Source organism: Pseudophryne corroboree, chromosome 5, assembly GCF_028390025.1.
Source record: "Pseudophryne corroboree isolate aPseCor3 chromosome 5, aPseCor3.hap2, whole genome shotgun sequence".
Classification (NCBI taxonomy): Eukaryota; Metazoa; Chordata; class Amphibia; order Anura; family Myobatrachidae; genus Pseudophryne; species Pseudophryne corroboree.
In genome coordinates, this window is record NC_086448.1 from 608,662,958 (window position 1) to 608,690,857 (window position 27,900).

The following is a 27,900-nucleotide window of genomic DNA, read 5'->3' on the forward strand; positions in this document are numbered from 1 at the left end:
AGCAGTCAAGTATGATGAAATGGAACCCTGATGCAGAAAAAGCGTTCCAAGCGTTAAAAGTGGCTTTGTGTTCACAACCGGTATTGATAACACCAGATTTTTCAAAAGAATTTGTGGTACAGACAGATGCCTCAGAGGTAGGGATAGGCGCTGTGCTGTCCCAAACCAGAGATGGGGACGAACACCCTATCATTTATTTGAGTAGGAAACTCAATGAGCATGAAAAAAGGTATGCCATTGTGGAAAAGGAGGCTTTGGCCATTAAGTGGGCACTAGATACCTTGAGATATTACCTCTTGGGTAGACAATTCAGACTAGTGACGGATCATGCCCCTTTAAAATGGATGTATGTAAATAGAGGCAAGAATGCTCGTGTAACTAGATGGTTTCTAGCGTTGCAGGATTTTAAGTTTACTGTCGAACATAGACCGGGTACACAATTGGCCAATGCAGATGCATTGTCCCGCATCTTCTGTTTGAGGGCTACAAGTGTTCCGGCCCCTAGGTCGAAACAGGGGAGGGGGATATGTGACAAGAACACTCGGATAGTGTTTGAGGGCAGGTATGTTTGTCCCAGGTTCTTGTCTTACATGTATTAGAAAAATGAAAACTTCTAGGAATATGTTTTGTTTTGTTAGAACCTTTTCAGTTTGTTGGAAAAGCTGGGTAAGGGCCCTGAAAGAGAGATGGGGCAAGTTCCAGACATTGGGCCCAGTTCGGGTCTTTGGCCTCACAGAAGGCTAATCAGGCTTTCAGCTGTGTAAGAGTGTTATAGAGCTGCTGGCCTGATTAGGGTGTGCAGACTGCCTGGGAAGACTGCAGGATCTCTGTGAGAGAAACACGCTTCCTGACACAAGTGAGCTATACAGTGTTTGCTGGAGAACTCTGTGTTTTTTGTTTAGTGATAGTTAGGAACATCTTGTGTTTAGTTAGTGCCGGACAGGCAAGGTATTTTCTTTTGGTGTTTGTTTTATTTTCTGTATAATAAAACTGGCTGGGCCAGTTGTACCAGAACCTGGACTTGTGTTGTTCCTCAGCTGCTGCGTGCTGCCATATACCCCAGGAAACGGCACCTTGCACCATTACAGTGTTACAATATATGTAAATACTAGGGTCTCAATCTCTGCTGATAAGGTACCTGACCACGCTGCTACAGCGCTATAAACCCATGCCGACACAATCGCCGGTCTGAGTAGTGTACCAGAATGTGCACGCTATCTGCAGGATCCCTGAGGATAGCTGTTAAGTCAGGGCTACCTTTTGGGCAAACGTGACACCCTAGGGGAAGATTCCCATCGTATCCTGGCCCTAGTAGGGAAAGGATACTCCCTGAGAATTCTTTGTGGGAAACTGCAGTCTCTTGTCTGGAGATTCCCGCTCTTTTTCATCATGAGAGGAGGGAAATTTACCTCAGCTTTCTTCCCCTTAAACATGTGTACCCTTGTGTCAGGGACAGATGAGTCATCAGTGATATGCAAATCATCTTTTATTACAATAATCATATATTGAATACTTTCCTGCCATTTTGGCTGTAACTTTGCATTATCGTAGTTGACACTGGAGTCAGACTTTGTGTCGATATCAGTGTCTATTATTTTGGATAGTGATCATTGAGAGACTTTGAAGGTCTCTGCGACATAGGGACAGACATGGATAGATTCCCTGTCTGTTCTCTAATCTTTTGTGCAATAATTTCACCTTAGCACTTAATTACACATATCAAAACAGATGTCGGCGTTGTCGACGGAGACACCCCTCACACACACACATTTGCTCCATCTTCTCCTTAGGGAAGCCTTTTACCTCAGACATGTCGACACACACGTACCGACACACCACACACTCAGGGAATGCTCATCTGAAGACAATTCCCCCACAAGGCCCTTTGGAGAGACAGAGAGAGAGTATGCCAGCACACACCCCAGCGCTATTAACCCAGGAATAACACAGTAACTTAATGTTAACCCAGTAGCTGCTGTTTATATTGATTTTTGCGCCTAATTATGTGCCCCCCCTCTCTTTTTACCCTCTTCTACCGTGTATCTGCAGGGGAGAGGCTGGGGAGCTTCCTCTCAGCGGTGTTGTGGAGAAAAAACATGGCGCTGGTGAGTGCTGAGGAAGAAGCCCCGCCCCCTCGACGGCGGGCTTCTGTCCCGCTTAAATATACATTTTCTTGGCGGGGGCTCATACATATATACAGTGCCCAACTGTATAAATGCTAAACTTTTGCCAAAGAGGTCCCAATTGCTGCCCAGGGCGCCCCCCCCCCCTGCGCCCTGCACCCTTGCAGTGACCGGAGTATGTGAGGTGTGTGTGGGAGCAATGGCGCACAGCTGCAGTGCTGTGCGCTACCTCAGTGAAGACCGGAGTCTTCTGCCGCCGATTTCGAAGTCTTCTTGCTTCTCGTGCTCACCCAGCTTCTGTCTTCCGGCTCTGCGAGGGGGACGGCGGCACGGCTCTGGGATCGGACGACGAGGGTGAGATCCTGTGTACGATCCCTCTGGAGCTAATGGTGTTCAGTAGCCTAAGAAGCAGGACCTATCTTCAGAGAGTCCCACGATGCATGGAGTCTGTTGCCAGCAGAGCTCCCTGAAAAAAAACCCCTAACAAAATACTTTCTTACAGCAAGCTCAGGAGAGCTCACTTAACAGCACCCAGCTCGTCCGGGCACAGATTCAAACTGAGGTCTGGAGGAGGGACATAGAGGGAGGAGCCATAGCACACCAGAATCTAAATTCTTTCTTAAAGTGCCCATGTCTCCTGAGGAGCCCGTCTATTCCCCATGGTCCTTACGGAGTCCCCAGCATCCACTAGGACGTTAGAGAAATAACAATGCACTGTAAAGACTGGATGTAGATCACAGGATACTTGTACTAAATATTCCTGTAGTAATGCACTTGTTCTTAACTAACACTGTCTAAATGACATGTAGACTACTTAAGTGTCCTGTAAATGCACAGCGCTGATAATGCAGGCGGCTTTACAGAGGAGACATTGCCCAGCAGTTCCACAATCAGCTCAGCATGTGTGTAATGGCGCCCAAACGCTGACAGGGAGTGAGGGAGACAGTAGATGCAGCTCCAGGGCAGGATCATTTGCAGTAAATGGCGCCTGGGGCTGGGCAAGGGCTACAAGTCAGAGCCTTATCCCCTTGGACTTCACCACCGGGTACTGCAAGGCCTATTAAACTGGATTATGAGGTAATCCGACCTGTGCCCCTTGCCCATGTGGTCTAGTGGGGTCCCTGTACGGCCACAGTGTCCACGCCAGTGTCCTAGAGACTGCAGCGGATCGTGGTTTTCAGTTGGTCCTGCCTGGGGGATCCTCTTACCTCCTCCCTGTAATGCGGCCACGCGATCCTGTAGAGCAGTGGCAAGTGAGTGTGTGCCTGAAGAGAAACCGGAGCTCTCCGCTGTAAGTACCTGGCAACCAGGGCGCGGGAGTATACAGCGCCGCTGGGGGAGGTGAGGGAGCCGCAGCACGATATGTCAAACTGACATATAGCACTTTTAAGTGCCTGTGCTTCAGCCCTTGAAGTCTTCTTTCTTCTAAAAAAGCTTTTCAGGGCTGCCAAGCGCAGCCCTCCCTGTTAGCTGCCTGCACTGCAGGCACCAACTTACAAACTGAGCTCCTGTGCACGGAGGCGGGGTTATAGAGGAGGCGGCGCTGTGCATCTTGGGAACAGTCAAAGCTTTTAGCCTGTTGGTACCTCGGATCAAGATCCAACTCTACACCCCGATGTTATCCCTGTGGAACCCCAGTGTACCCCGCTGCAGAAAAGTGCATTTGTGTCTTATTCCCATTAAGTCGGCTATACATTAGTGTAGACGGCCAATACTGCGGGTGTCGGGACCCTGCATCAGCAAGTGCATGCACACTTTCGATGCAGCGGGGTGATGGGGCGACTAAGGATGCCGTGCAGGCCACATGGCATCATTATCGATGTTTCTTGTTGACCCTGCAACAGGGACGATCAGAAGACATCACTAACGACCACGGGAGCTCGCAGATCAGGCGTACACCAGATATGTGGTTCCGATTTTGCCAGAAACTACATATCGCTTTATTGAGATCGTTCTAGTGTTTGTGTTCGGCTTTAGAATACCATGACCATAAAATGATGGTCTTAGGAGGATGTGGCTTGGCAGCATAAGAAGGTGGATGTGATCTAGAGTAGCTACACTGCCACGCTACATATCTCAGGCACTGTTACCTGCTGCTCACTCTTACTTCCTCCAGCAGATGTCATCCTCTTGGCTGGCCGGACACTTAAACCTCTCTTTGTGCTCCAGGATCACTCGATCCCCATAAAACAGGGACCTACTGTTCATCCACGAGGTGACTACTGCCATATTACAGTTCCTACAAAGGACCCAATCCCTGTCCCTACACTGTCCTGTTGTTGGTATACTGGTAGTACAGCTACCTTGCAAACTCTTCTGAAGTGCAGCTTTCTCATCCGATCCTCAATGTTGGTAACTGGCCCTGGAGCATTCCTTCCTGCTTCTTCTTTCTGCTACTGCTGGGGACCCCATCACAGGTAGAGAAGCTCCCTCTTCCTCTCTGCTGTAACGGAGGCTCTCTTTTCAGCCCTGCATACTGCTCCAGTAGCCACTAAGAGACCTGCCAGCCAGAACCTTATTCAGACGACTCCCTTCTCCCACCTCAGTTCTGCCGTGTCAGGCTCCGGAGCCTTACCTTCCGGCGGGTGCTCCCGCTAGTTACCTTCCCGCTGTTTGTCGCGGCTGCGGCGGCAGGGAGCTGCTGGCGGCTGCCAAGGGTCTGGAGAGTCGGGCGCTGCGGCGGGGATCGCTGCGGTAAGGTCCTCTAGTGGTGACACAGTATAGCGTGTCACAGACAGAAGCTGGCTAAAGCTGTTTGCTAACAGCTAAGTATGTCTCCTGTGCTGGGGGCAGCCATGTTGGAGACCAGAGTATTAACAATGAAGTTCCCAATCTGTGTCCAGCCAATCCTACGTGTTCTCCCCTTACAAAAGGGGGCTGGCTCAGAGGGAGAGTGCCATTGCTTCATATTACCTCCTTATGAAAGGTTCTCCAGCTCTGTGCTCCCAGGTTACTTCTGGTTCCCTGGTCCTGGTTGCTCTCATCCATCGGTTACCTAAACGCTGCTGCAGTCCTGCTGTCTAAGTCCGCTGCCACTCGTGGGAGCGCTCACGGGGTCCCAGGTCGTAGAGGAGCTCCAGGTGCTAGCGGCGGTTCCCGCAGACGTCTTCATTTCTTCAAAGTCCAAGTTCTTCAGCCTCGTCTTTCAATCACAAACCACAGTCCTCATTTCTTCAAAGTCCAAGTTCTTCAGCCTCGTCTTTCAATTACAAACCACAGTCTTCATTTCTTCAAAGTCCACGTTCTTCAGCCTCGTCTTTTAATCATAAAACACAGTCTTCAGTTCTTCTTTACCGGAGTTCTTCAGCTTCACTCTTCAAATCATTTAACCATAGACTCTAATTCTTCCAGTTTCTTCAGTTGCTCCACTATTCGTGTACAGCCTGATTATTCATTAAAACTACAGTTATCTTCCTACGAAGTCCTCATTTTCTTTACGCCCTCCGGCCAACGTTAACAGTTAGGCTTCCACCCCATGAGGAGGAATTACATTCAGCCACCTCGTTTACTTTCCTCACAGGTAGCTGTCCCTTCAGCCAAAACTGTTGTCGGAACCCCAACTTACGCTGTGCGCGACATGCCAATGAGACAATTGGTCAGAGCTCTGATGCTGCCCATCGGTGCTCTTCACTGCAGAAGACTGGGTGGATAAAGTGCAGTTTGGCCATTGATGGTGCCGACTACTTTTAAAATGACTGCAATTGCCAACTAATTTTAAAGTGACCGGCTGGTTGTGAGTGCTGCAAAAGGGCAATTCATCCTCAGTAATACACAGCTCATCTGCATGACCATGACTGCAGATACCATCATATCATCCCTCCAGGTTGTCTGCAGTCTCCCGCTTTGGGACTCCTCAGATTACATTTCTCTTCTGCACCTGCCCAGTGGTGAGGACTTATATGCCTTTTCTAATGTTAGACTGTGTCACCCTAACCTTTCTCACTGTATCCTATATTAAATTCCAGTCACTAAAGCTCCATACAATAATACACTGGTGGGCGATCTCCAAGCGCTGCTATATAGATCTGGAATTCTTGTGTTTGAGAACCCTCGAAAAAAAGCAGAGTACAACAATATTTATGAGGGAATCTCCGGATTTGGCTGTTCACTTGTAGTATCACCAACGACTGACCTTTGTTAATTACCCTATGTTCCCATAAAGGTTTCTTTCACACTCTCTTCAATTCAAGGCGCTGTGACATCACCATCTATGACATACAAATCATTAGAACCAAGCTTACCTTAATGATAAGCCCTATGTGCATCCAAAGGTATCTTTAATGGTTCCTCCTTCACTGGAATCCTCTATCAATCCTGTGTGCGTATATACAGCCTCCCAACAACTCATTAAAAAAACTCCATCAGTCCTTTTTTTTTATATAAAAAAACGATAGTTTCTCTTTAATTTCCACAATCCGCATAAAAGAGATTAAAATTCCATACAGAAATAGAAGTACCCAATTTGTAGACAGGCAGAACCTCTTCCACTTACACCCCTAAGATGGAATGGGGGGTTAGGTACAAACCACTACTGATGCAGATGTTAAAGCCAATCAAGTAAGTGTCCACCCTGAGGAAGGATTGATATCCGAAACGCGTTGGTGTTTATATCAGAAGACCCCAGGCTTGAGCCAACCACTTATTTGGACACTTACTTGAAATTAAAGAGAAACTATCGTTTTTTTATATCAACCGCTGACCGCAAAGTTCCCACCATTGGCTACAATGGAGCGCATAGACGCTACATTGTATCTGTGCCGTGTGCTGCCTCACAGACACTACAGGAGCACACAGCCAATCAGGAGAGTGCCAAGACGTGGCGCTCTCTGATTGGCTGAAGGGACCCTCTTTGACAGGAGTCAGGGGGGGTCCTGGCAGTCGGGGAAAGGGGTCCCATGTGTAAACATGGGACCCCTTTCAGTGCGTGGTCGGGTTTCCGTTTTATTATTTTGCCAATCACGTGGATTATACAAAGGTCTGATTCTACACTGGATTATGTGAGTATAATTTTTTTCACAGGTACCCCAAGGATTCTACATGGAGAAGAGGACCGAGCCTCGTGGGAACATAGGTAAGTATGTATGGAGGTGTGCATGTATGTAATAAAATTATACTTTCACGGTGTGTGTGTCCTATTTTTTGGGGGGTATTTTTTTAGTAGTAGTACTACAGGTACCAGCGGGCCCGGTTTCCCACCTTGTGGTTCTCCAAGTACCAGCTTGCGGGGAGGCTTGCTGGGACTTGTAGTACTGCTACTAAAAACAATATTCACATTTTTTCAAAAGGCTATAAGCCCCCCATCCGCCACCCTTGGATGGGGGGGGGGGGGGACAGCCTCGGGCTTCACCCCTGGCCCTTGGGTGGCTGGAGGGGGGGGGACCCCTTGATTTAAGGGGTTCCCACTTCTCCAGGGTACCCCGGCCAGGGGTGACTAGTTGGGTATGTAATGCCAGGGCCGCAGACACCAGTATAAAAGTGTCTCCCGGCTGTGGCATTATGTACCTGGCTAGTGGAGCCCGGTGCTGGTTTAAAAAATACGGGGGACCCCTACGCTTTTTGTCCCCCGTATTTTTGGAACAAGGACCAGGCGCAGAGCCCGGTGCTGGTTGATTAAATATGGGGGAATCCCTGTCATTTCCCCCCCCATATTTTTTCAACCAGGACCGCCTCAAAGAGCCCGAGGCTGGTTGTGCTTAGGAGGGGGGAACCAACGCAATTTTTTTCAGATTTTTTTAAGACTTTAATCAACTTTTTAAGGTACACAATGAAGCCCTGCACGGATCTCACAGATCCAGCCGGGTTTCCATGTGTTTTGTCAGGCAGTGTTTTACTCATCACTCCCGTAAAACACTGCCTGATATTGCGAATCACATCGACATCGGAAAAAACTATTGTGCAAAACTCGGCAGCTTAGTGAATGATCGTATCAGGATTCAAAAAGTTGCAGTAAAATGCACCCGATACCATTCGAGTTCAAACACCCTTCAAAACGGCCAAAACACGAATCTTTGTAAATATACCCCATTGTTGTAATCTCCAAGCCAAACAAGAATCATACCATTTGCACCAATTATTGCCCATTCTCTCTTTTAAACACACTTCAAACTCTTTCAAAGTTAATTTCAGTCAAATTCTAGCAAGCAGATTAAACCACTTTCTGTCCAGCCTTTTTGACTCAAACCAATTTGGTTTTGTGCCCACGAGACATCAATTGGTGCGTGGTGGAGTTAATATCACATAGTAACACAAAAAAAAAAGGCATCAGTAATTTTTGGAAAAGGGAAAATGGTAACAGTCTTGTGTTGGGAAGACAATACTATACAATACTAACATGTAGAGCCTGGGGACGGCCCCGGGCATAAGGCGCAGTCCCAGGCGTCAGGAGTGTGAGTGAGCGGGCTGAGGAGGACTCTGGAGGAGTGAGTAACGTGTGCGTGTGTTACTGTTACACTGCGGCGGCGAGGGCACGCGAGGAAGGGGAGGCAGCGTGTGAGCGCTCTCAGGAAGGGGAGGCGCCGGCAGCGCTCACAGGAAGGGGTGGTGCGGTCAGTGTGTGCGGATGAGGAGCTGTGAGCTGCTGTGTGAGTGACCCGGGGGTGCAGCAGCCGCCTGAGCCTCAGTGTAGCAGGGGCTGGGCCGGACAGCAGGACACCCACCCCCGCCGGCACAGCGCACACATCCGGGCGTCAGGCGGAGACGGCGTAGGCTGCAGACTCCATGTAGCGGCGGGGCGACCCGGGGCACAAGATGGCGGGTGAGCGACACGGCGCCGTGTGCGTGTCATAAAGTGTGTCATGTGCTGTGTAAGTGTGTCAGAGTGTGGCGTGGGTTGGTGGCCGCCAGGCGCTATATAGAGGTGTCTATGGGCTTTGTGTCAGTGGGCTCTGTCCATGTCAGCCTGTGGGGTGTCTCCTCTGTGCCCTGTCCTGTGTGACTTCCTATCCTGCAGCGAGCGGCCAGTGCCTGTGGTGTGTATGTGGCTGCACCTATGTGCCCTGACTGTACAGTGCAGAGACTGCCTACTACAAGCTATGTAATTGCAGTAATGGGGTAGCGTGCAATAACAGGGTGCAGTGACCAGCCGCCTAGCATTACAGTATAGTAACACACTTTCTACACACAGGTTCTATGGTATGTTTTACATGTCTACTTGAAACTTATTAAATTCACTTTAATGATGATAGTCTGGACAACAATCACCCCCCTTGCCCCCCCTGACAATCTCAGCCTCGCATCTACATTGATTGGAGTCAGTAATGTGGAGTTCTGAAGGAATAGTCATAGTGATGAATATGATGTTGTTCTGACACACTGCTAATGGCCAGAGACGCTTATTTTGTTTGTGTGTTGTTTTTTTTTTACATTTGTTTTATCTTTAAACACTTGAGTGTAACAAGCTCTAAAACTTTAAAGTTACTTCCCCACAGTTAGAGGGCTGGGGGTAGCGGTATGCACCATGTTTTTTCCTATGGATTCAGTGGGTTTGTAATAGTGAACCAAAAGATCCATTTTATAATCTAGTTTAAAGTGGCTTCAGTGGTGAGATGGAGGACCGTTCACTAACTACAATCTCTTACTAGTCGGTAGTGTGGTTGTAACAACATTCGCCTGCTTATGTGGCAATCCACAGCATTACCATGCAGAACCTGGAGACACTAAAATCTGGCGTAATATGCTATGGATAGACAGGCAATTGGTTCCTTTTTACAGTGTACTTATGTAAATTGTACAAATACTGGATAAAACTGCTGAATGCATGTAATATAAACATTCAGCTATCCGCAAGCTGATTTTGTCTTTTTATTCAAATTTAAACAGACTCTAAACAGTAGGGTATGAGACAGTCATTTTGTGAGAAATCCCCTGAAGCTATGCCCAGAATCTGTAAATGTGGTTCCACAGCAGATATTGATCTCAAAAGCAACCTCTATAGGTTTATATGGGGCTGCTAATTGTGATGTTTAGCAAGCTATTGGGTAGCATCCCCAAGCTTGGCTTCAGTAGCTAACACCATCATCAAATCTTGGCTGGGACAGAGCTTTGGTTCGTCACCTCCTTTTCAAAATGTAAATATGGTAAAAATTAGCACTTCATAACTGCATGATAAATGCGGTTTGTGGTAGATATGCCCTGTGTTTATTTAAAACACCCCTGGGATAATTGGTTTTATTTGATAGTTACACTAACACTGTAACATTCATAAAGTAGTATTCAGTTTTATTTATAAGGTGCCACAAGTGATTCGCAGCGCCATACATACGGCATACACTAGAACAATACAGGGTACTCAGAACTGAACTTTACAGGAACTGGAAAACTAAAACAGAGCACAGGTAACATGTAGCGCCAAAATTCTCAGTACACACTGCAGCTGAGATGTAAAGGAGTAATCGGTGTACTACTAGGGGTGGGCAGCCGTTGGAAGAGATGAACGGTTACGAACGAGAGGAGACGCTGAGTAAGAAGCGCTGTAATAGAAGTGTGATCAGGAGGGAAGAGGGTCCTGCTCCAAGAATCTTACATTCTAGGGGGAGGTTGGAGACAGGTGACTTGAGGCATGAGCAAGCCGAAGGTGGCCTGATGGCAGGCAGTACGGGGTGGCATAGATGGCCAAGGCATGAGGCAGGGGGTTTGTAGAGCGGCCTAGAGACTAGGTTATGTGGCGGAAGGTTATGCTTTGATAGGCAGGTGCGTTTTCAGTGTCTGTTTGAGGATTTTTTTTAAGGTTGGGCAGAGACTTATAGAGCGAGGAAGCTTCTAAGAGTGAAGGGGGGCAGCAACTAGTAATGGGACTAGGAGCAATTCAATATGTATGACTAAACACAGATGAGTCAGTATAGTTTATATCCATGACTAGAATCGGGTGTATAAAATGCATAATCCAAGCTTGCCGTTCATCCGCTTTAGCTCATGAGGAGCAAAACATCCCTGTTATTTTTATTTATTTATAACAATTTATTTACATAGCACACACTTATTACGCAGCCCCAGAGGAGCATATGATCTACAGTATATTCCCTACCACGTGTACAAACATTCATGCTAGGGTTAGTTTTGGAAGCCATTTGGACCTACCAGTATATTTTCGGATTGTGGAGGAAACCCATGCAAGCACCAGGAGAATAACAAACTCGGCACAGTTTAGAGCCTTGGTGGGAATCAAACCCATGACCTCAGTGCCGTGGTGCAGTAATGCAAACCATTACACCGTCGTGTTGTCCTGGCTCACCATTGTTAACTACTTTGTCTGGATTCTGGTTATACAATCCAGAGGAGGGTGGTTAGATTAAAAAGGAACTTTACAAACTCTCCGAGCTAGTGATGTAATGATTATTCCACACAAGATACTAATTTACTTATAAAACTAAAAAACTATTTGCGGTGTCCATATATTTCCCTTGCTCGTGACCAAGCAAAACATTATATAAGGGAACACTGATACATGTTTTTGAAGTTTATCATCAACCATCCTAGACTGTGGCTTGATCAGTGTCACAGTCTAGGCATCCCTGCAGCGGCACCTCGGGTCAAATGTCCATGCTCCTCTTCATCTCTAAAGGCCAGTAGTCACTGACAGATGTGGGGAGAGATGTGTGCTGAGCGAACCGCTCAGCACAGCGCGATGCATGCAGGCCAGTCTAGCACCAGCGTTAGCGATGCGTGGAGCTGCGCATCGCTATCGCTGTGAGGGGTACACACGGAGAGATCACTGCTTAAAATCTAAGCAATCTAGTCAGATTGCTTAGATTTTAAGCAGCGATCGCTCCATGAGTACCCCCCTTAAGTGAAATGGATTTAGAACAATCTCAGCAGGGTACAAGCTTAAACATGGCATAGAAATATCTACACATTTTACTGTTTGTTTCTCTATCGTCCTAGTGGATGCTGGGGTTCCTGAAAGGACCATGGGGAATAGCGGCTCCGCAGGAGACAGGGCACAAAAAGTAAAGCTTTTCCAGATCAGGTGGTGTGCACTGGCTCCTCCCCCTATGACCCTCCTCCAGACTCCAGTTAGATTTTTGTGCCCGGCCGAGAAGGGTGCAATCTAGGTGGCTCTCCTAAAGAGCTGCTTAGAAAAAGTTTAGCTTAGGTTTTTTATTTTACAGTGAGTCCTGCTGGCAACAGGATCACTGCAACGAGGGACTGAGGGGAGAAGAAGTGAACTCACCTGCGTGCAGGATGGATTGGCTTCTTGGCTACTGGACATCAGCTCCAGAGGGACGATCACAGGTACAGCCTGGATGGTCACCGGAGCCGCGCCGCCGGCCCCCTTGCAGATGCTGAAGTCAGAAGAGGTCCAGAATCGGCGGCTGAAGACTCCTGCAGTCTTCTAAAGGTAGCGCACAGCACTGCAGCTGTGCGCCATTTTCCTCTCAGCACACTTCACACGCAGTCACTGAGGGTGCAGGGCGCTGGGGGGGGGCGCCCTGGGAGGCAAATGTAACCTATATAAAGGCTAAAAATACCTCACATATAGCCCCCAGAGGCTATATGGAGATATTTAACCCCTGCCTGGATTCACTAAATAGCGGGAGACGAGCCCGCCGGAAAAGGGGCGGGGCCTATCTCCTCAGCACACGGCGCCATTTCCTCTCACAGCTCCGCTGGTCAGGACGGCTCCCAGGTCTCTCCCCTGCACTGCACTACAGAAACAGGGTAAAACAGAGAGGGGGGGCAAATTTATGGCGATATTTTGATATATATAAAGCAGCTATAAGGGAGCACTTATTATAAGGCTATCCCTGTTATATATAGCGCTTTTGGTGTGTGCTGGCAAACTCTCCCTCTGTCTCCCCAAAGGGCTAGTGGGTCCTGTCTTCGTTAGGAGCATTCCCTGTGTGTCTGCTGTGTGTCGGTACGTGTGTGTCGACATGTATGAGGACGATATTGGTGTGGAGGCGGAGCAATTGCCAAATATGAGGATGTCACCCCCTAGGGAGTCGACACCAGAATGGATGCCTTTATTTATGGAACTACGGGATAGTGTCAACACGCTAAAGCAGTCGTTTGACGACATGAGACGGCCGGACAATCAATTAGTGCCTGTCCAGGCGACTCAAACACCGTCAGGGGCTGTGAAACGCCCTTTGCCTCAGTCGGTCGACACAGACCCAGACACAGGCACTGACTCCAGTGGTGACGGTGACGAATCAACCGTATTTTCCAGTAGGGCCACACGTTATATGATTTTGGCAATGAAGGAGGCGTTACATTTAGCTGATACTACAGGTACCACTAAACAGGGTATAATGTGGGGTGTGAAAAAACTACCTATAGTTTTTCCTGAATCAGAAGAATTAAATGACGTGTGTAATGAAGCGTGGGTTGCCCCTGATAAAAAGCTGATAATTTCAAAGAAATTATTGGCATTATACCCTTTCCCGCCAGAGGTTAGGGAGCGCTGGGAAACACCTCCTAGGGTGGACAAGGCGCTAACACGCTTATCTAAACAAGTGGCGTTACCCTCTCCTGAGACGGCCGCACTTAAAGATCCATCAGATAGGAGGATGGAAAATATCCAAAAAAGTATATACACACATGCAGGTGTTATACTACGACCAGCTATAGCGACTGCCTGGATGTGCAGTGCTGGGGTAGTTTGGTCAGAGTCCCTGATTGAAAATATTGATACCCTGGACAGGGACAATATTTTACTGTCGTTAGAACAAATAAAGGATGCATTTCTTTATATGCGTGATGCACAGAGGGATATCTGCACACTGGCATCACGGGTAAGTGCTATGTCCATTTCGGCCAGAAGAGCTTTATGGACGCGACAGTGGACAGGCGATGCGGATTCAAAACGACATATGGAAGTTTTGCCGTATAAAGGGGAGGAGTTATTTGGAGTCGGTCTATCAGATTTGGTGGCCACGGCTACAGCCGGGAAATCCACCTTTCTACCTCAAGTCACTCCCCAACAGAAAAAGGCACCGACTTTTCAACCGCAGCCCTTTCGTTCCTTTAAAAATAAGAGAGCAAAGGGCTATTCATATCTGCCACGAGGCAGAGGTCGAGGGAAGAGACAGCAACAGGCAGCTCCTTCCCAGGAACAGAAGCCTTCCCCGGCTTCTACAAAAGCCTCAGCATGACGCTGGGGCTTCTCAAGCGGACTCGGGGACGGTGGGTGGTCGTCTCAAAAATTACAGCGCGCAGTGGGCTCACTCGCAGGTAGATCCCTGGATCCTGCAGATAATATCTCAGGGGTACAGGTTGGAATTAGAGACAGATCCACCTCGCCGTTTCCTGAAGTCTGCTTTACCAACGTCCCCCTCCGAAAGGGAGACGGTTTTGGAAGCCATTCACAAGCTGTACTCTCAGCAGGTGATAGTCAAGGTACCTCTTCTACAACAAGGGAAGGGGTATTATTCCACTCTTTTTGTGGTACCGAAGCCGGATGGCTCGGTAAGGCCTATTCTAAATCTGAAGTCCTTGAACCTGTACATAAAGAAGTTCAAGTTCAAGATGGAGTCACTCAGAGCAGTGATAGCGAACCTGGAAGAGGGGGACTTTATGGTATCCTTGGACATCAAGGATGCGTATCTCCACGTTCCAATTTACCCCTCACACCAGGGGTACCTCAGGTTCGTTGTACAAAACTGTCACTATCAGTTTCAGACGCTGCCGTTCGGATTGTCCACGGCACCTCGGGTCTTTACAAAGGTAATGGCCGAGATGATGATTCTTCTTCGAAGAAAAGGCGTATTAATTATCCCATACTTGGACGATCTCCTAATAAGGGCAAGGTCCAGAGAACAGCTAGAGATGGGATTAGCACTGTCGCAAGAAGTGCTAAAACAGCACGGGTGGATTCTGAATATTCCAAAATCCCAGTTAATGCCGACAACTCGTCTGCTGTTCCTAGGGATGATTCTGGACACGGTTCAGAAAAAGGTTTTTCTCCTGGAGGAAAAAGCCAAGGAGTTATCCGAGCTTGTCAGGAACCTCCTAAAACCAGGAAAGGTGTCTGTACATCAATGCACAAGAGTCCTGGGAAAAATGGTGGCTTCTTACGAAGCAATTCCATTCGGCAGATTCCACGCAAGAATTTTCCAAAGGGATCTGTTGGACAAATGGTCAGGGTCGCATCTTCAGATGCACCTGCGGATAACCCTGTCTCCAAGGACAAGGGTGTCTCTTCTGTGGTGGTTGCAGAGTGCTCATCTATTGGAGGGCCGCAGATTCGGCATACAGGATTGGATCCTGGTGACCACGGACGCCAGCCTGAGAGGCTGGGGAGCAGTCACACAAGGAAGAAACTTCCAGGGAGTATGGACGAGCCTGGAAACGTCTCTTCACATAAACATTCTGGAACTAAGAGCAATATACAATGCTCTAAGCCAGGCAGAACCTCTGCTTCAGGGAAAACCGGTGTTGATCCAGTCGGACAACATCACGGCAGTCGCCCATGTGAACAGACAGGGCGGCACAAGAAGCAGGAGTGCAATGGCAGAAGCTGCAAGGATTCTTCGCTGGGCAGAGAATCATGTGATAGCACTGTCAGCAGTGTTCATCCCGGGAGTGGACAACTGGGAAGCAGACTTCCTCAGCAGACACGATCTTCACCCGGGAGAGTGGGGACTTCATCCAGAAGTCTTCCACTTGCTGGTAACCCGTTGGGAAAGACCAATGGTGGACATGATGGCGTCTCGCCTCAACAAAAAACTGGACAGGTATTGCGCCAGGTCAAGAGATCCGCAGGCAATAGCTGTGGACGCGCTGGTAACGCCTTGGGTGTACCAGTCGGTGTATGTGTTTCCTCCTCTGCCTCTCATACCAAAAGTATTGAGAATTATACGGCAAAGAGGCGTAAGGACGATACTAGTGGTTCCGGATTGGCCAAGAAGGACTTGGTACCCGGAACTTCAAGAGATGATCACGGAAGATCCGTGGCCTCTACCTCTAAGGAGGGACTTGCTTCAGCAGGGTCCCTGTCTGTTTCAAGACTTACCGCGGCTGCGTTTGACGGCATGGCGGTTGAACGCCGGATCCTAAAGGAAAAAGGCATGCCGGAAGAAGTCATTCCTACTTTGATTAAAGCAAGGAAGGAAGTAACCGTGCAACATTATCACCGAATTTGGCGAAAATATGTTGCGTGGTGCGAAGATCGGAGTGCTCCGACGGAGGAATTTCAACTGGGTCGATTCCTACATTTCCTGCAATCAGGATTGTCTATGGGTCTCAAATTGGGATCTATTAAGGTTCAAATTTCGGCCCTGTCGATTTTCTTTCAAAAAGAATTGGCTTCAGTCCCTGAAGTCCAGACCTTTGTTAAGGGAGTGCTACATATACAGCCTCCAGTGGCACCGTGGGATCTCAATGTGGTTTTGGACTTTCTAAAATCTCATTGGTTTGAACCACTAAAGAAGGTGGATTTGAAATATCTCACATGGAAAGTGACCATGCTTCTAGCCCTGGCTTCGGCCAGGAGAGTGTCAGAACTGGCAGCTTTATCTTACAAAAGCCCATATCTGATTTTCCATTCGGACAGGGCAGAACTGCGGACTCGTCCGCATTTTCTCCCTAAGGTGGTGTCAGCATTTCATCTGAACCAGCCTATTGTAGTGCCTGCGGCTACAAGTGACTTGGAGGACTCCAAGTTACTGGACGTTGTCAGAGCATTAAAAATATATATTGCAAGGACAGCTGGAGTCAGAAAATCTGACTCGTTGTTTATATTGTATGCACCCAACAAGATGGGTGCTCCTGCGTCTAAGCAGACGATTGCTCGTTGGATCTGTAGCACAATCCAACTTGCACATTCTGTGGCAGGCCTGCCACAGCCTAAATCTGTAAAGGCCCACTCCACAAGGAAGGTGGGCTCATCTTGGGCGGCTGCCCGAGGGGTCTCGGCATTACAACTTTGCCGAGCAGCTACGTGGTCAGGGGAGAACACGTTTGTAAAATTTTACAAATTTGATACTCTGGCTAAGGAGGACCTGGAGTTCTCTCATTCGGTGCTGCAGAGTCATCCGCACTCTCCCGCCCGTTTGGGAGCTTTGGTATAATCCCCATGGTCCTTTCAGGAACCCCAGCATCCACTAGGACGATAGAGAAAATAAGATTTTACTTACCGATAAATCTATTTCTCGGAGTCCGTAGTGGATGCTGGGCGCCCATCCCAAGTGCGGATTATCTGCAATAATTGTACATAGTTATTGTTAACTAATTCGGGTTATTGTTGAAGGAAGCCATCTTTCAGAGGCTCCGCTGTTATCATACTGTTAACTGGGTTTAGATCACAAGTTGTACGGTGTGATTGGTGTGGCTGGTATGAGTCTTACCCGGGATTCAAAATCCTCCCTTATTGTGTACGCTCGTCCGGGCACAGTACCTAACTGGAGTCTGGAGGAGGGTCATAGGGGGAGGAGCCAGTGCACACCACCTGATCTGGAAAAGCTTTACTTTTTGTGCCCTGTCTCCTGCGGAGCCGCTATTCCCCATGGTCCTTTCAGGAACCCCAGCATCCACTACGGACTCCGAGAAATAGATTTATCGGTAAGTAAAATCTTATTTTTTTTAACGTAAGAAAAATATCATCCTACTATAGACAGAGTATATGGTAGTGTTTTCTCTAGAAGAATTGTGCAGCCGAGGTGCCGATCACTGGGAAATACATAGTGATCAGCACTGTATTTTTGAAATGCAAAATATTGAAAACTATGCGAAGATTCAAGTGAATTGTTTTGTAAAGCAAAGCAATGTATTAACAGCACACCTAGAATAGCATCAAATTGCTGAAAATATTACTCAGTGGCTTAGACAATTGATACAAAAGGCTCATATTGTCCAAGAATTGCAAATACTCTCTGAACTTGACTGCTGCTTAGGCAGTGGATGCTAAAGAATATACATTTCAGTGTGAGCTGCAGGATGAATCTACCGCCCTAACAGTGGGGTTTTAGGAGGTAAAGATGGGGTGCGCTGTATCCCATTTAATCAATTTACCAGACAGTGGCTCTGACATAACTAGCTCATTAACATACTCTACAGTGACTGCATGGCTTGTGTGTGTGTGTGCTGGCTTGTGGAGTATTCTGTCCAGGTAGTTCCTCTTTCAGACGTACAGCAGAGTTGGCATGTTGTTGAACTTGTCCTGATGCTGTTGAGCAATTTGATGATGCTAGGAGAGATCCGTAAATTTTCAGACATGGACAGCACACAATCTTCTTAGCAGGCCACAGTCACGGGGCTAGTTTTCTGAAAAGGGCTCGGTGTTCTGCAAAGATGTCTAGCTGTGACACTGTGTACTCCTGGCCAGTTATACATAGTTTGTCTGTGGTGTGTTCCTCTGCACTGTCTTCACTGGAAGGTGAACACTTCTAGAATAGTTATTGATCACTTGGGAATGTTTTTGCTGTAAAATTTGGATGCTTATAGGCCATAAATAGTTGCAATCCTGATGTAACCAGTTTGTATAGACAAAGCATTCTTCATCATGATCAATACATCACTATTTTGAAGAAGACTTAACATTTTGTGAATGCAGGGTAATGTGTTAGGTTGCATACATAACTGAGGTTGGTCCACATTAGGATATTTTACTGCCAAAGCAGTGTTAAGCAGTGCTGTGTACATGGTAAATGGATATTTTCTAATACATGCTTGCTTGTATGTATGTATGTATGTAAACATGTGAATTGTCTACTCCGGCATGAAAATGGGTGTTATGTCTTGAGGGTTATTTATTGTTTTTAAATATGTTGTCTTATTGTTTGCAGATTTGTCGCTGCTGCAGGATGATGTGCAGGAAGAAATAGATGGCTGTAAGTGTCTTTTAATATTATTTTTCTAAATCTTCGGTGTTGTAAAACATGATCTATTGACGGTGTTCTAGAGGTACATCAGAAGCCACCTCATGTTAATTATTGCAGAAAAACTTATTTACTCTTTGATTTCCTGCAGGCCAGAAATGAAAACAATTTGACAAATAACGAGCAAGTTTAAAAAAAATTTTAAAAAACTTTCTTGGTATGGAAAGTAGACCTATATATAGGATAATGTAAGTCCTTCTGTTATGTGTGTTATATGTCACCAAGATTACTATACATTTACAATTTTTAAATACAAACATCTGCCTTCCTCATAAATATTGAGTGTGTACCAACAATTAGAAGATTCATTTAACACCATCAAGCACCTGTAGACGTTCTGCCTACTGGTGTAAAATATGTACATCCTGCTACTGTTTGGTCTGAAAATGGAAAACATTGTTTCCAGTGACCCCATTCCCAGTCACAACATTTCACTCATGCCTGGGATCATTGTGGTAGTGTTACATGTTTAAGGACACTGCTCCATTAAATGTATAAACACATTGCAGTGGCTGCCTATAATCTTTTGATTGCATGTTTGATATTTAGGGGATGACTAAGCGCTCAGCTGGGGATGTGTGCGTATGTGTTCTACTAGTATATTGTGTTTGTGTAAATGGTGAGTATAAAATGGATAAATGTGAAGTATCGCATCCCCTCAATATTAACCATCAAAGGGCCGGACCCCCTTAACTGTAGCAGCTCCCCCACTCAGAGTTCCTAGTACAAGCGCTGTTACTCACCTTGAGGGTTTTTAGCGCAGCTCAGATGCCATTGGGTTTCCCTATGCAGCTGTTCTGTTTTTGTCAATATTTCTCTAACGTCCTAGAGGATGCTGGGACCATGGGGAATAGACGGGCTCCGCAGGAGATAGGGCACTTTAAGAAAGCTTTGGATTCTGGGTGTGCACTGGCTCCTCCCTCTATGCCCCTCCTCCAGACCTCAGTTTTACACTGTGCCCAGAGGATGAAGGGCGCACTGCAGGGAGCTCTCTTGAGTTCTTTGCTACAGAAAGCATTTTTGTTTGGATTTTTACTTTTTTCACAGGGAGCACTGCTGGCAACAGGCTCCCTGCATCGAGGGACTGAGGAGAGAGGGGCAGACCTACTTAACTGATAGGATCTGCTTCCTCGGCTACTGGACACCATTAGCTTCAGAGGGGGTGAACACAGGTTCGTCCTGGGCGTCCACCCTCGGAGCCACGCCGCCGTTCTCCTCACAGAGCCAGAAGAACAGAAGTAAGAAGATGTCTCAGGCGGCAGAAGCCTTCAGCTTCACAGAGGTAACGCACAGCACTGCAGCTGTGCGTCATTGCTCCACATCACCTCACACACTCCGGTCACTGTATGGGTGCAGGGCGCAGGGGGGGGGGGGGGGCGCCCTGGGCAGCAATAATAACACCTGTTAGATGGCAAATACGTATATACATGTACAGCTGGGCACTGTACATGTATATAATTGAGCCCCCGCCATTTTACACGATTTTGAGCGGGACAGAAGCTTGCCGCCGAGGGGGCGGGGCTTCTCCCTCAGCACTCACCAGCGCCATTTCTCTCTCCACAGAACGCTGAGAGGAAGCTCCCCGGACTCTCCCCTGCTTACACACGGTGAAGGGAGTTTAATAAGAGAGGGGGGGGGGAACACATAATTGGCGGATAAAGTATAATACAGCGCTGCTGGGGAAAAGCATTCTGTGTTGGTCTCCAGGTTGTTGCGCTGGGGTGTGTGCTGGCATACTCTCTCTCTGTCTCTCCAAAGGGCCTTTCAGGGGATACTGTCTTCAGAAAAAGTTTCCCTGGGTGTGTGCAGTGTGTCGGTACGTGTGTGTCGACATGTTTGATGAGGAAGGCTCACTTAATGTGGAGGTAGAGTGCTTGAATGTCAGGTCGCCGTCGGCAACGCCGACACCGGACTGGGTGGATATGCTGAATGTCTTGAGTGCAAATGTAAATCTCCTGCATAAAGATTAGACAAGGCTGAAGCTAGGGATCAGTCAGGTAGCCAGTCCGTGCCTGTCCCTGTGGTACCAGGACCTTCAGGGTCTCAAAAGCGCCCCATATCCCAGGTCGCTGACACACATACCGACACAGATACTGACTAGTGTCGACTATGAGGATGCAAAATTACAGCCGAAGGTGGCAAAAGGTATTAGGTACATGATTATTGCCATAAAAGAGGTTTTGCATATCACGGAGGAACCCCCTGTCCCTGACACGAGGGTTCACATGTATTAAGGCAAAAAGCCTGAGGTCACGTTTCCGTCCTCATTTGAGCTAAGCGAATTATGCGAAAAGGCTTGGGAATCTCCGGATAGGAGACTCCATGTTCCCAAAAGGATTCTCATGGCGTATCCTTTTCCACAGAAGGATCGGATACGATGGGAATCTGCGCCTAAAGTAGACAAGGCGCTGACACGCTTATCCAAGAAGGTGGCACTGCCTTCTCCGGTTACTGCTTCCCTCAAGGATCCTGCTGATCGCAAACAGGAAATTACCATGAAGCACATTTACACACATTCAGGAACTATAGTTAGGCCGGCCATGGCGTCGGCCTGGGTTTGTAGTGCTGTCGTGGCATGGGCAGACTCCTTATCTACGGAGATGGACACCTTAGATAGGGATACCATTCTAATGACAATGGAGCATATCAGAGATGCTGCCTTGTATATGAGGGATGCTCAGAGAGACATTTGTTTACTAAACTCTAGAATAAACGCTATGTCTATTTCTGCTAGGCGGCTCTTGTGGACCCGACAGTGGACGGGAGACGCCGACTCAAAGCGGCATATGGAGTCATTGCCTTACAAGGGGGAGGAGTTGTTTGGAGAATGCCTCTCGGACCTAGTCTCTACTGCTACGGCCGGTAAATCGAATTTTTTACCTTATGTTCCCCCGCAGCATTCTAAGAAGGTACCACATTATCAAATGCAGTCCTTTCGTTCCAATTAAAACAAGAAGGTACGAGGATCGTCCTTCGTTGCCAGAGGTAAAGGCAAGGGAAAAAAGCTGCACTCAGCTAGTTCCCAGGAGCAGAAGTCCTCCCCTACTTCCGCAAAGTCCACAGCATGACGCTGGGGCTTTCCGGGGGGGGTGGGGTGTTGGATCAAGTGGGGGCACGTCTTCGTCTTTTCAGCCACGTCTGGATTTCTGAGATTTGCAGTACAGGATTGTCACTACCAATTTCAGACGTTGCCGTTTGGTCTTTCCACGGCCCCGAGAATTTTCACCAAGGTAATGGCGGAAATGATGGTGCTCCTGCGCAAGCAGGGAGTCACAATTATCCCGTACTTGGACGATCTCCTTATAAAGGCGAGATCTCGGGAGAAGTTGCTGGACAGCGTGTCTCTGTCCGTGAAGACGTTGCAGATGCACGGCTGGATTCTCAATTTACCGAAATCCCAGCTAGTACCTGCAATGCGTCTGACCTTTTTGGGCCTGATTCTAGACACAGACCAAAAAAGAGTTTTTCTTCCGGTGGAGAGGGCTCAGGAGCTCATAGCCCTGGTCAGGAACCTTTTAAAGCCAAAAAAGGTTTCGGTGCATCATTGCACAAAGGTTCTGGGGAAGATGGTGGCTTCATACGAGGCCATCCCCTTCGGCAGGTTCCATGCGAGGACTTTCCAATGGGACCTATTGGACGAATGGTCCGGGTCCCATCTACATATGCAGGAACGGATCACCCTGTCTCCCAGGGCCAGGGTATCTCTCCTGTGGTGGCTGCACAGTGCTCACCTCCTAGAGGGTCGCAGGTTCGGCATTCAGAACTGGATCCTGGTGACCACAGACGCGAGCCTCCGAGGTTGGGGGGCTGTCGCACTGGGAAGAAATTTCCAAGGTCTCTGGTCAAGCCTAGAGACTTGTCTCCACATCAATGTCCTGGTGTTACGGGCCATTTACAACGCCCTACGCCAGGCGGAGGAGTGGCTTCAGAACAAACCGGTTCTGATTCAGTCGGACAATATCACGGCAGTGGCTCATGTAAACCGCCAAGGCGGCACAAGGAGCAGAGTGGCCATGGCAGAGGTGACCAGGATTCTGCGCTGGGCGGAAGGCCATGTAAGCGCACTATCAGCAGTGTTCATCCCGGGGGTAGACAACTGGGAGGCGGACTTCCTCAGCAAGCACGACCTGCATCCGGGAGAGTGGGCACTTCATCAAGAAGTCTTCACACAGATCGTGGATCGGTGGGGACTGCCTCAAATAGACATGATGGCATCCCGTCTCAACAAGAAGCTAAAGAGGTATTGTGCCAGGTCAAGAGACCCTCAGGCGGTAGCGGTAGACGCTCTGGTGACACCATGGGTGTTCAGATCGGTCTATGTGTTTCCTCCGCTGCCTCTCATACCCAAGGTGTTGAGATTAATAAGACTAAGAAGGGTCAGAACAATTCTCATTGTTCCAGATTGGCCAAGGAGGACTTGGTATCCGGATCTGCAAGAGTTGCTCACAGAAGATCCGCGTAGCCTCTTCCTCTAAGGCAGGACCTGCTGCAGCAGGGGCCCTGTCTGTTCCAAGACTTACCGCGGCTGCGTTTGACGGCATGGCGGTTGAACGCCGGATCCTAGCTGAAAAAGGGATTCCGGAGGAGGTCATTCCTACCCTGATCAAGGCTAGGAAGGATGTGACATCGAAACATCACCATATATGGCGGAAATATGTTTCTTGGTGTGAGGCCAGAGCTGCTCCTACGTATGAGTTCCATTTGGGCCGTCTGCTTCACTTCCTTCAAACGGGAGTGAATTTGGGCCTAAAATTAGGGTCCATAAAGGTCCAAATTTCGGCCTTATCCATTTTCTTTCAAAAAGAATTGGCTTCTCTTCCTGAAGTACAGACTTTTATGAAGGGAGTGCTGCATATTCAGCCTCCCTTTGTACCTCCGGTGGCGCCTTGGGATCTTAACGTGGTATTAAGTTTCCTCAAGTCACCTTGGTTTGAACCACTCAAAACAGTGGAGTTGAAATACCTCACTTGGAAAGTGGTCATGTTGTTGGCCTTGGCTTCTGCAAGGCGTGTTTCGGAATTAGCGGCTTTATCATATAAAAGCCCATACCTGATTTTTCACGTGGATAGGGCAGAGTTGAGGACTCGTCCTCAATTTCTGCCCAAGGTGGTCTCATCTTTTCATATGAACCAACCTATTGTCGTGCCTGTGGCTACACTGGACTTGGAGGACTCCGAGTCCCTGGATGTGGTCAGGGCTTTGAAGATTTACGTAACCAGAACATCTAGGATCAGGAAGACTGAAGCTCTGTTTGTTCTGTATGCGGCCAACAAGGTTGGCGCTCCTGCTTCAAAGCAGACAATTGCTCGCTGGATCTATAACACGATTCAGCAGGCGCATTCTACGGCAGGATTGCCATTGCCTAAATCGGTTAAGGCCCATTCCACTAGGAAGGTGGGCTCTTCTTGGGCGGCTGCCCGAGGGGTCTCGGCACTACAACTGTGCCGAGCTGCTACTTGGTCGGGGTCTAACACCTTTGCAAAGTTCTATAAGTTTGATACCCTGGCTGAGGAGGACCTCCTGTTTGCTCAATCGGTGCTGCAGAGTCATCCGCACTCTCCCGCCCGTTTGGGAGCTTTGGTATAATCCCCATGGTCCTTACGGAGTCCCCAGCATCCTCTAGGACGTTAGAGAAAATAGGATTTTACTTACCGGTAAATCTATTTCTCGTAGTCCGTAGAGGATGCTGGGCGCCCGTCCCAAGTGCGGACTTCTTCTGCAAGACTTGTATATAGTTATTGCTTACATAAGGGTTATGTTATAGTTGGTCGGTCTTGAACCGAGGCTATGTTACTTGTTCATACTGTTAACTGGGTAGTTTATCACAAGTTATACGGTGTGGCTGGTATGAATCTCGCCCTTAGGTTACATAAATCCTTTCCTCGTACTGTTCATATCCTCTGGGCACAGTTTCTCTAACTGAGGTCTGGAGGAGGGACATAGAGGGAGGAGCCAGTGCACACCCAGAATCCAAAGCTTTCTTAAAGTGCCCTATCTCTCCTGCGGAGCCCGTCTATTCCCATGGTCCTTACGGAGTCCCCAGCATCCTCTACGGACTACGAGAAATAGATTTACCGGTAAGTAAAATCCTATTTTTTGGCTAATTTGTTAGATCAGATTTTGTGGGCTTCGACATGGTGTAAAGAAAGTATGTGATTGTTGTAAGCCTGCTAAAAAGTAGTGTGATGTCCAGAGTATGTAGCGCTGCATTTCTAGAGGGGGAGTTCAGTAATTCTTCTTGTAGTTTCACATACAGAACCTGCTCTTGTAGAAGCTGAAGAATCATTAATTCCTTGTACATAACACCTGGCTGACCATGTGCATTTGGAGCAGAATCTGTTACGCGAGAGTGTTTGGTTATATACACATTAACAAACTTTGTAATTGCTCAATGGGCAGAATGTCCTTGCCAAAGTACATACAAATGCTGTGGATGCAGTTTCTATATCTGATACCAAAATGTATTTGATTTTAAATCTGCTGCAAGGTTGGTCATCCTTGGCAGTCCCATTATTGCTGAAATGCAGTACCATAATAATTGTTATAATTATAATTCATGATCCATTGGAGGCTAAAAATTCTGGAGGGGCAAATTTCACATTTTGCTTGATTTGTAATATTTTAATGGGAAACATACTTAGTGGACTCTCCGTTAGATGCACCTTCTCCTTAATTCAAATATCTAATCAGTCAGTCATGACAGCAACACCATTCCTAAGAGCAATCCGAATTGGTCTAGATGTGTTTTAGCTCAAACATCAGAATTGGAAAGAGATGTGATTTAAGTGACTTTGACTATAAGATGACTGTTGGTGCTAGATTATTAAAATATCTCAAACTGTTCATCCCCTGGGGTTTTCACACACAGGGGGGTATTCAATTAATGCCATTTTTTCGACCATTCGAAAAACTGCACTTTTCGCCCATTTTTAGGTCGAATTTACATTTGACCTGTTTAGTGCCTGTGCTGTTTTCGAGAGGTAGAAAATTCCGGTACTGTCAAAAACCACCTACATTGGCGAATTTTCCGCCGATACATGTTTTTGCAAAGTTGCAGGCTTTTTTTGCCAGTTTGTTGGCGCAATTTTCGCCCATATCGATTCAACAAAAAAAGTGAAATGGCATGGGCAAAAACACCCACAATTGAATACCGTGTGTCGAATTAGTGCTGTTATTTTGGCTGTTCGAAAAAAACACTAATTGAATAGTCTCTACAGTTTACAGAGAATGGAGTGAAAACCAAACATCCAGTGAGCTGCATTTCTCTAGGCAAAATCACATTGTTAAAGAGGATAGAGGTTAATGGTCAGGCTGGTTCAAGCTAAATAGAAGGTGACAGTCAAATAACCATGCGTCACTGTAGTGGTATGTAGTGAAGCATCTCTGGATGCACAACACCTTGAACTTTGAAGTGGGTGGGCTGCAGAAGTAGAATTCCTTTCCTGTCATCTAAGAATAGGTTAATGAGGTTACAGAAGGCACTGACCTAGCTCAACTGGACAGTTGTAGATTGAAGAAACATTGACTGGTCTGATAAATCTTGGTATCTGCTGCAACATGCAAACGGTAAGGTCAGTATTTGGTGCAAACATGGATGCTTCCTGCCTTGCATTGGCGATTCAGGCTAGTGGTGGTGTAATGGTATTTTCTTGGCTAACATTAGGACTCTTAATACCAATTCAGAGGTCAGTTCAATTACTGGCAGGGTGCATTTCCTGGCTTAAAAAATGGCAGGGTATGGCACCCCACTAAAAAAGGCTACAGTGAATGCCACCATTTAAGCATTGTTTCTCTATCGTCCTAGTGGATGCTGGGGTTCCTGAAAGGACCATGGGGAATAGCGGCTCCGCAGGAGACAGGGCACAAAAAGTAAAGCTTTTCCAGATCAGGTGGTGTGCACTGGCTCCTCCCCCTATGACCCTCCTCCAGACTCCAGTTAGATTTTTGTGCCCGGCCGAGAAGGGTGCAATCTAGATGGCTCTCCTAAAGAGCTGCTTAGAAAAAGTTTAGCTAGGTTTTTTATTTTACAGTGATTCCTGCTGGCAACAGGATCACTGCAGCGAGGGACTGAGGGGAGAAGGAGTCAACTCACCTGCGTGCAGGATGGATTGGCTTCTTGGCTACTGGACATCAAGCTCCAGAGGGACGATCACAGGTACAGCCTGGATGGTCACCGGAGCCGCGCCGCCGGCCCCCTTGCAGATGCTGAAGTCAGAAGAGGTCCAGAATCGGCGGCTGAAGACTCCTGCAGTCTTCTAAAGGTAGCGCACAGCACTGCAGCTGTGCGCCATTTTCCTCTCAGCACACTTCACACGCGGTCACTGAGGGTGCAGGGCGCTGGGGGGGGGGCGCCCTGGGAGGCAAATGTAACCTATATAAAGGCTAAAAATACCTCACATATAGCCCCTAGAGGCTATATGGAGATATTTAACCCCTGCCTGATTTCTCTAAATAGCGGGAGACGAGCCCGCCAGAAAAGGGGCGGGGCCTATCTCCTCAGCACACGGCGCCATTTCCTCTCACAGCTCCGCTGGTCAGGACTGCTCCCAAGTCTCTCCCCTGCACTGCACTACAGAAACAGGGTAAAACAGAGAGGGGGGGGCAAATTTATGGCGATATTTTGATATAACAAAGCAGCTATAAGGGAGCACTTATTATAAGGCTATCCCTGATATATATATATATAGCGCTTTTGGTGTGTGCTGGCAAACTCTCCCTCTGTCTCCCCAAAGGGCTAGTGGGTCCTGTCTTCGTTAGGAGCATTCCCTGTGTGTCTGCTGTGTGTCGGTACGTGTGTGTCGACATGTATGAGGACGATATTGGTGTGGAGGCGGAGCAATTGCCAAATATGAGGATGTCACCCCCTAGGGAGTCGACACCAGAATGGATGCCTTTATTTATGGAACTACGGGATAGTGTCAACACGCTAAAGCAGTCGTTTGACGACATGAGGCGGCCGGACA

At 47.7% G+C, this 27,900-nt stretch overlaps 1 protein-coding gene across 6 annotated transcripts in view; it reads left to right on the top strand.

Annotated features, from left to right (window-relative positions):
• Positions 1 to 8,482: 8,482 nt before the first annotated feature.
• The window catches only part of PPP4R1 (protein phosphatase 4 regulatory subunit 1), a 258,120-nt gene continuing 238,702 nt past the window's right edge, over positions 8,483 to 27,900 (top strand). For 3 of the 6 annotated variants that reach the window (XM_063923463.1, XM_063923464.1, XM_063923465.1), the window contains exons 1-2: positions 8,675 to 8,877; positions 18,845 to 18,889. In XM_063923463.1, the coding sequence (XP_063779533.1) occupies positions 8,871 to 8,877; positions 18,845 to 18,889 (52 nt within the window). In that variant the 5' untranslated portion in view covers positions 8,675 to 8,870. The other 3 variants (XM_063923466.1, XM_063923468.1, XM_063923467.1) reach the window with 3 other exon arrangements.